The sequence below is a fragment of the Cucumis sativus genome, chromosome 3, assembly GCF_000004075.3.
Source record: "Cucumis sativus cultivar 9930 chromosome 3, Cucumber_9930_V3, whole genome shotgun sequence".
NCBI lineage: Eukaryota > Viridiplantae > Streptophyta > Magnoliopsida > Cucurbitales > Cucurbitaceae > Cucumis > Cucumis sativus.
This window is the reverse complement of record NC_026657.2, coordinates 28,202,992-28,212,778: the sequence shown is the minus strand read 5'-3', so window position 1 is coordinate 28,212,778 and position 9,787 is coordinate 28,202,992. Positions and strand designations below refer to the sequence as shown.

At 32.7% G+C, this 9,787-nt stretch overlaps 1 protein-coding gene and 1 long non-coding RNA gene across 2 annotated transcripts; one reads left to right on the top strand and one right to left on the bottom strand.

Moving 5' to 3' along the window:
• Positions 1-4,819, bottom strand: LOC101211325 (putative leucine-rich repeat receptor-like serine/threonine-protein kinase At2g24130). The gene is made up of 2 exons (XM_011653510.2): positions 1,630-4,819; positions 1-1,142 (listed from the first exon to the last, which is right to left on the bottom strand). The coding sequence occupies exons 1-2, from the start codon at positions 4,295-4,297 to the stop codon at positions 688-690; spliced, it is 3,123 nt and encodes a 1,040-aa protein (XP_011651812.1). The 5' UTR covers positions 4,298-4,819; the 3' UTR covers positions 1-687.
• Positions 4,098-5,584, top strand: LOC116402718. The gene is made up of 2 exons (XR_004215268.1): positions 4,098-4,232; positions 5,151-5,584. It is a non-coding gene; the product is annotated as an uncharacterized LOC116402718 (long non-coding RNA).
• Positions 5,585-9,787: the final 4,203 nt, after the last annotated feature.

Genomic DNA, 9,787 nt, shown 5'->3' with positions numbered 1-9,787 from the left:
TTTGAAAAGTAAAACTTGAAAGGGTGTAATTTTGGCAATTTAATATCGTCATTGCACTAGAAAGGATAATGAAGAACTGAGAGCCCCGAGTGAGTGGCTCAAATAAGAAATGCAAAGGAGCCCCAGCCACTTCTCTTCTACAACGAGCAAGAGGTTACGAACCTTTTTAAATCTCAACAACAACCCAGGATTTTGATCGGACTATCTTTCAAACCAATCTATTTTAGTTAAACTTAGCTGCTGGGAAGAAGTGGGAAAATGAAATCATTACAGCCTTCTTTGCTTCTCAATTCTCAATTATATCAAAAGTCACAATCCCCATTATCACTTCTCCCTCTGATTGGTTTATGCAAGAAGACAACCAACAGACAATGCCCAGAAGGCGAAATTCAACGAATTTGGATCAATAAATCAACGAAATTCAACTATACGTCTCTGTTTTTCAAACATGGCGTTTATGAATGAATTTCCTCCAATTTCTTCCAAAACCTCAATCACCTCAACAGCTATGGGATCGAGTGGCCGCCAACGACGCACGCCACACACACAAAATCTCCATTTGATTGGCCACCATACAAGCTTTGAACCCCACAATCGTGATTTCGATCATTGTCAACCCCCAATTACTGAGTGGAGCAAATGGGGATTTTCAGAAGTCAAAAGGCTATACGGTGGAAATGGGGATTTTTACATGTTTCTGTCAATGGTAATTTGTGGGGAGTAATTGGAGTCATCGTCAAGAGTGGAGGATGAAATTCCAAGTGACGAAGCAAACGTTGTTGTGGTGTCGCCACCATTAAGGTATCTCTTCAATCGATCCAAGTCATCAGCAGCATCCAGCATTGTGGGTCTTGTGAATGGAGATTCTTGAGTGCAGAGCAAACCCAATTCGATTAGCTCTCGGATTGCCACTTCCCACATTTTCTTCATTTCAGGTGATTCATCTCTCAAAGCTCTCTGTAGAGAATAATCCACTACTTTTTCTACTCTGCCGTAGTAATGACTCTTCACCCACTTATGTAAACTTAGCCCTTCAACAAACATGTCGTCTATGGGTCTTTTTCTTGTTACCATCTCTAGAACTAGCACGCCGAAGCTGTAAACGTCTCCTTTCATGGAGGCTGTAGAACCAAATCCGTATTCTGCATGAATAATAGGCGTAACTTAATTGATGCACTTATCATGTTTGATAAAAGTACTACATGAAAAAGGAAAAAACAGTGGATGTTTGTTTTGCGATCTCTCTCTCTCTCTCTCATTTAAATCCTTGGGAATATATTCAACGATTCAACTTCTGATAGCCTTATAGCTTTCAACTCAAGCTTTTAGACCTAGTGATGTTGATAACCTATCAAGGTATGTAGGAGAGAACCTTAACTTAACTTAAGAACTCTATATATGATTAAAAAATGATGCAATTGAATTGGGCGAACTCTTATTAGGTCCCTCTCGCCCTCCTTTTTGTTTTGTAGGCATCTTTGTGGAGATTATGGCCAATAGAGATGGAGATGGAGAAGCTTTTGTCGACTCTGCTATAACTCACTTGACACTCCTAACTTTCTACATTTGCTTGGTATGTAGATGAATTGAAAGTGAAATTCTTGGGTTCTTAAAAGCAGAGAATTGTACCTGGTGCAATATATCCAATTGATCCAGATAACATGTTTGCTGTTGACTTTCCCATGTTTTCAACAGTTGCACTGCTTCCAATTCCAGGGGTCATTAACCTTGAGATCCCAAAGTCAGAGACAAGGGCTGTCATATCATCTTTCAGAAGTACATTGCTTGGCTTTAAATCACAGTGTATGACTCTGACTGGAGAATGATGATGCAGGTATGCCATTCCTTCAGCTATATCACTGCATATATTCACCCTCTCAATAAGGTTTAAATCTGAAGAACCCGAAGTCGAGCTGGTAGGTGAATGTGGATATAGATGGTTGTCCAAGCTTCCATTTGCCATATATGGTAGAACTATAGCTTTAAAATCTGGAAGACTACAAGCTGTTATTATTCTTATAAGGTTTCTGTGGCGAATTCGCTTCAAAACTTCGCATTCTCTGTTAAAACTCTTTGTGGAATTTCCAGATTGTGTATGCAAAACCTTAATAGCTACTGTGGTTCCATCTGGAAGAATGCCTTTATAGACTTGTCCATAACTGCCTGAACCAATTAGTCTCTGTACATCAAAACCACCAGTGGCTTCTGATAGTTGCCTGCTTGTTATTCTTGGAAAATTGTGCATAAAATCTGGCATCTTTGATCTTCTTGACGACTCACTGTTTCGTGCTGAAATAATTGCTTTTAGACGTCGACAAGCAATCCCACAGCATATTGTTGTTAAGAAAGATGATAGGCATATGATTAAAATGAATATAGTCAAGAATACAGGTGATTGAAATCGATTTCTCTTGCCCGGACAGGCTTGTATTCCAGGAATTGTCCCGCAAAGGAGTGGATTGTTCAAAAATGACAGAGGTGTGGATGATTTGAAAAACCCCTCTCTTGGAATCATTCCTTGAAAGTTATTGGATGAAAGATTCAGGTAAGTGAGAGATTGGAGCTTACCCAGACTGACTGGAATCGGACCTGACAATTGGTTTTCTGAAATGTCAAAGGATTCAAGGTTCTCAAGTTCACCCAGGGAATCTGGAAGATGACCTTGGAGGGAATTATTTGAAAAATTTATCAACCTCAGCGCAATGCAACTTGATATCTGAGGGAAGATGGTTCCAGTGAGGTTATTGGATGAAAGGTCCATCTCTTGAACATTTTTCAGCTTGCTAAGCTCAATGGGCAAGTTACCTTGAAAATTGTTATGAGAAAGGTTGATAAAAATTCTTATCTCTTGCAAGCCTAATATCTCTCGAGGAATGCTTCCTGATAACATGTTGAAAGATAAGTCTAGCTTTTGTAGACCTGTGCACTTCACCAACGCTAAAGGTATTGTTCCAGTCAAGAGGTTGTTGTTGAGAAACAAATAGATCATCTGGGTCAAACATCCAATACTTTCTGGGATTTCTCCTGAAAGTTGGTTATGAGATAGATCCAACAATCCGATATGTGGCAACTCGCCTAATGCTTCTGGAATGTTAGAAGTGAAGAGGTTGTGTGATAAGAAAAGTTGTTCCAATTTTGACAACCTGCTTATCTCTGCCGGAATTGTTCCGTTAAGTAGATTTGATGTCAAATTCAGCCCTGCAAGTTTCGAAAGCTTGGCTAAACTTGGAGGAATTGATCCAAATATCTGGTTTTCCTGCAAAGACAGAACAGAAAAATTGACACCCAGATGACCAATAGAATCGGGTAGCCACCCTCCAAGCCCCATCCCAGCCAATTCAAGCTCCTCTAAACTACTGCAGTTTCTAAGAGAAGTAATGAATGGTTCAAGATTGGTGTTTCCATCGTGGCTTACCATATCATTATTCGATAAATGAAGGAAGCTAAGTGCAGGAAGGTTTTCTACAAGCACTGCAGGTAGTTCGCCAGAAAGATGATTGTATTCAACATCCAAGTTATAAAGCGAAGTGTTTGTTAAAGATAGAGGAAGTTCTCCACTGAACTGGTTGTTGTACAGATTGAGATTCCACAGCTTTGGGCAATTTCCAATTTCTTCTGGAATTCTTCCTATCAGGAAGTTGTTGGACAGGTCTACATTAAGCAAGGACGTGCAATTAGAAAACAGAGAAGGTGGAACTGTACCATTTAGCTTGTTCTCCATAAGACTTATTACAGTAAGCTTGGACAAACTAGCAAGGGAAGTTGGTATAGGACCTTCCAAACTGTTGCTATCAAGCCGAAGGCGGTGAAGATTTCGAAGAGAGAAGAGTTCAGGAGGAATTTCCCCAAAAAAATTATTGTTAACAATATCTAGAATTCGAAGACCCGTGAGATTGGAGAGGAAGGGTGGAATCTTTCCCACAAGTCCAACATCAACCAAACTGAGCTTTGATACCCGATGACGGTGTCGGTCACAAGCAACGCCAGTGAAGTTGCATACATCAACAGCCTCAATCCAGTTAGCTAGAGTGGAAGTGGGGTCATGTATGATGCACTTCCTGAAGGCAAGGAGGGCTGCTTTATCAGTGAGCAAGGACTTATGAGGAGGGTAGTGGTGACCTATAATAACTGGAGTCCCAGAATTCAAAACCAGATACTGAAACAGGAGAAGGAACACAGCTCTGAAGAAAACCATATCAAGCTGAAGAATAATACTGCTGTGGAAATGACCTGTAAGTTTACCTTCTTCTCTCATCACATCATCCTTTACTGCTTTACATTCTTCTTCCTGTTTCATAGAGGGGAGAGGAAAAAAACATATATTAGCTTTAGTGGGATAGGTTTGAGCTAGAATTGGTTGAAAAGTGAGCTAGTGCATAAGTAGCTGAAAGAGAAAGGGAGGGGATTAGTGTAATTACTGGTGGGATTTGATATTTTATAGGGAAAAAGTCGGTGGTAGGAATGATGAAATGTGAGACTAGAAATGATATTGTTCGCTCATCTTTTGCGTTGTGGAGGGCAATCAATATGATGATTAGATTTTCACTTAACATTTAAATTTATATCTTAAAAGAGAGCTTTGTGCTGGGATTGTTTTTATGAAGGAATGGGAGAGAGAGATGAAACTTTGTGGACTTGGATTAGAAGAAAAAAAACATCTCGTTTCTCTCTCTTTCCTTTGTGGGTGGTGAGTGGGTGTGCTTGTGGGGGACATTCGGGTTTTTCTGGCTGGTGGCTGCAACATGTTACAATTTTTCAATATATATATTTATTTAAGCATCCTAAATGAACAAGCTATCTACTTGGACCCTATTATATGTTTTTGGGGATTTTTTTTCCTTTTCTTAAATGTAATCAAATAAAACATGTTTGAAATGAAAACTACAATAGTGATTTGTAAACGAAAGGAAGAAAACCGGAGGAGGGTGGCTAGAGCACAAGGATGAAAGAAAAAGGCTTGTGGTCTGCTGCATAATCAAAATTGCAATAATGATTGTTAGACATCACGTTTCCTATGTTCATTGGTTTTGTCCATGTCCGTTGAACAATAATCAAACCCCTTTTTCCGATAAATTAGTTCAAAAGTTCTTTCTTTTGTCATTATACTCCTTTACTTGCATATCACCATCTTCTTCATTTCAACTTAATAGAGTTAGAGAATAGAGGCTACAGTAGGGACCTAGAACAAATTTTATTAGAATGAAGGGACTCAAATGCAAATTTGGAGTAGAGTGATTCAGTGGATGGCGGCCTCCTTTCTTCCAGAATCTCATTTCCATATTTTCTTAAGTTCCATCTTCAACCTTCAAAAGCACCTCACATTCCACAGGCACACAGAAAGAACAGAGATAGAGGGAGATTGCAGTTTCTTGGTGTGAATTGGGCAATAGAAGGAAGAGTTTTGTTTTTTTCTTGTTTGCTTTTGGTTATGGATTAGAGGTCAACTCTTGTTGTTGATACATCTAACAAAGTAATGGAATGGATTCTTTCCGTTACAATGTTGAAAGGTTTAAAATGTTGTCGTGGATGGAAATATCGAAGTTTTAATTTTATCAAAATATCAAGAAAAGATATTTAAAAAAAATATTGTTGTGGGTGGATATTTCTAAAAAAATTATGAAAAAACGAAAAGTTACACAAACTAGTCTTCAAGATTTCACTATGAGCTTATTACAGTTAAACTCTCAAACTTTGTGTTTTGTTATAATTACATCTCTGAACTTTTAATTTCATCAATTAACTTCGTGTAGTTTGTTAATCTTTTTGCACCCACCCTTTTTCATGAGTTTATGTGTGTGTATATATATGCTATGGATATATTGATATTAGTACTAACATTCCGTGTTGATGACAATAATTAAAAAATTATATAGGATTTGGTCTAGTTAAAAATTCATGGGTGTAATGGTAACAAACAACAAGATTTAAGGGACGTTCAATCGAATGAAAAATTTAGATATGTAATTGCAATAAACCTAAGTTGATGTGAAAATTATTTTCAAACAAAAGATTAAAAACTATATAAATCTAATAGTAAATAAACATGATGTGATTTTTAATCAAACGTATGGTTGATATCATATTTACATTAGTAGCGTCCTGCTGTTTAGTTCTTATGTGTAGGTAATTTTCTTTAAGATATAATGATAATATTGATCTTCAATTTTAAAGTTACGCCATGCATGTGCCTAACTTTCAATTTTGTGTTTAGTAGTTCAACACAAGATTATTCAACAAACTTAAACTATGACGGTCTTGGTCCAATTAGCTCATATTATTTTTAAAAAACAAGTAACAATGTTCATTTAACTGGTAGGAACCAATCTAAAAGGGTTGGGAATGAGAGAGGAAGCACCAACAAATTTCATACTGTTGACTAAACGGAAACAACTCCTAGACTCCAAATTTGGTTCTTTTCTACCTCCATTATTATTATTGTTATTTTTACTTCTAAAGAAGAAAAGAAGGAACGTTGGCATTTTGGGTGGATGGTTGATATAACATTTATATATCATAAACTCTATTATTGATAAGTCATTTTAGCGATCCATCACCCGTATATGTGTATATAATATTATCTTTAATTGATAGACGATTTTATTTATATCATTTATAGATATATCACCAATCAACCATTTTAGTGATTTTTATGTCATGATGTCTACGTATTTGATATACAATTTTATATCTATAATTGATAAAGAAAATTTATAATTGCAACCCTACACATATACACATACATAAAATGTATACATATGTGATACAATGTAATATATATATATATATATATTATTGCTAGTTGTTTTATTATTATTGATATTAAGTTATCGTTGATTTACTCTTTTTTATCTCTAAATATAATATATCAATAGTCCTAAAAAAATATCAAATAGATCAAATGAGCATGCAACAATAACCATGAAACAAAGGAAAGAAAAGGTCAAGTATTGTTCATTTAACCTTATAGAGTTAATATAACCTTTATAATCCTATTGATAATGCATATCAAAGGATAAATCAAGCAAAAAGCATGTTAATTATTGGGAAAATCATTTTAAAAGATGGTTAAAAAGTAAATTAAGAATTAAGTTTAAAATCTTATAAGAAGACATGTTTGCAAATCAGTCTTTCTTATTTTAGATGGGGTATCGAACCTTCAACCTCTAGAATAAAAGGTCATGTCAATTATTTACTTTGGCAAAACAAAATGTAATTGATAATCTTACAAAAAAAATTTACGAGATAAATATTTAGAGAAAAAAAAAAGAACAAACAAAAAAAGATGATGGATCATTTTTAAAAAAAAAAATCAAAGAAAATAGAAAAGATAAACATTAGAAAACCATTACAAAAATGAATGGTGTTTACTAATTGTGTTAACTACATGAACCATTTTTAAAGCTCAATTGTCAACCATGCATACAACTTTTATAGGAAGTCAAATTTTTATAGAGATTGTGGTCGAAGAACAATCTTAACCTTTTTTTTGTCGGCCGAAAACGATATATTTTAAATACTCCCAATAATGTTTCCATAATACTTAAAATTTAGAGACTAAAAAGATAATTTGTTTGATTTTATTAAAGAGTTCGTATATAATACATAATCACCCTAAATTGTAAGGGTAAAGTTGCAAATTAGCGTTCTGGTCATTAGGAGCCTCATGTAATTTCTTTTAAATATTTGTTTCATTTCTCATAGTTTAGAAGAATTAAAAAGAAATGTTAGTGTTTTGATTCAATTACATATGGTTATTATTATTATTATTAGATAACAAAATGGAAGAATGCAAAGTTAATGCCTTCTCTGGAAATTCTGAAAACAAGAATTAAAAAACAAGAGATTAAATTAAAATGGAGTTTTATTTTGTATTCTCTGAATAGGTATTGGATAGCAAAATAAAAAAATTCTATTATAATTTAAACCATTTCAAATTGTTGTATTTACTAAATATTAGTTGATTGTAATTTATTATGAACATGTTTTAGGTTAAAAAAATTGCATAATTATTGTTTTATAATATTATATAATTGAGAAATAAAATTGAAATTTTGGTTCCTACTAACCTATCGTTTATAACTATAATTTATTCCCTACGGTTTCATAAAAGCTTCCTAACAAATAGTTCCCACGGTAGAAACTAGTTAGGAAGATTTAAAAAACCGAAAGACTATCTATCAAATTTTATCAAACCATAAGAGCTAAATTTTAATTAATTCATAAATTTAAATACTATTTAATCCTTTTCTTTCCTTTCCTTCACCCAAATAGCCTCTAGAGATTATGATAATTCTTGGTTTATGAAGAAGGAAGGATTATGATAACATATGTTTGGAGAAAAGATTATGTGAAAAGAATTACAAGAGCTATGATAACATTTGTTTGGAGAAATGATTATGAAAATTATTTTTTCTTTTTTTAAAAAAAATTCGTATTGTTGTATTTTTTTTTATTAAAAAACGGTATTCTAAATCCAATATATAAATATTTGTATATTTAATTTACCAAATTATCATATTTTCATAAAATAAGTTTTATTGGTTTTCTTAAATACGACGTCTATTTTTTACGATTTTTATGCAAGCGTTTCGTGTCAATAAATTATTGTTTTTTTTAAAAAAAAATTGTACTCTAATTACAATACACAAAGTATATATATTTGATTTACCAAATCGTCCTAGTTTTCAAAAAACAATTTTAAGTCATTTCTTCAAAGACAATGTCCATTTTCAACCTCTTTTAAAGTTGGGTCGTTACGTCCGAATAAATTCTTCTTTTGTTTCTTAATTGATATTCTAAATGCAATGCCCAAATTGCATATATTTAACTATTGATTTAAACCAATAATTGGTAACATAATTTCATTCAAACAAAACATACACACATATGAAGAATAAAATAGTTTTTAGAAAGAGAGTTATAAACTCAAGTCAATTACATGGAACACAATACAAGACCAAAAATTAGTAATTTTTTTAAAAATTAATTCATATTCTAACTGGTAACTCCAATTCACAAATTTCGTATATTCAATTTACCAAATCGTCCTAATTTTTGTAAAACAATTTACAGTAATTTCTTTAAATACGACGTACATTTTTTACTTTTTTTTGTATGCAATTGTTATGTGTGAGTAAATTATTAATTTTTTAAAATTTATATTATAAATTCAATATACAAATTTCGTATATTTAATTTATCCAATCATCCTAGTTTTTGTAACGTAGAGCAAAAACAAAAAACAAAAGTCATCCAAAGTAGTTATAATAAATTACCTAATTCAAAAGTAAAAAAACAAATGAAAATTTTAAATTCACGTAATCCTCTAGTTAACATAAAAAAAACTATATTTTTTAAATAAAAAATTAAATTTAACCATCATGAGTATATAAATTATAAATGAAAAAGACAAAGAAATAATAAAAAAAAAAAGACTAAACAGTATTTAAACTTATGGATTAATTATAAATAATAAAAAATTAAAGGGTCGAAGGAAGGATTGAAACCCTAAACCCTTTCCTTCCCCTAACCCTCTCCCCCAAACAAACAGTCCTTTTTCCTTATTCCTTTCCCTTTTCCAAACACTCCCTACCTTTTAACTTTATCTAAATCAGAAGAATCAAACATATTTTTTTTTATTTAATTTATATATAATATATATTTTATTTTTAAAAAATCAATTTGGTTTTATGACCTCACACATTATATTTCTAAACGCTTCTAATTTTATTTAATATAATTCTAAATTTTAAATTCTAAAATTTAAATTTTGGATATAAATAATTGT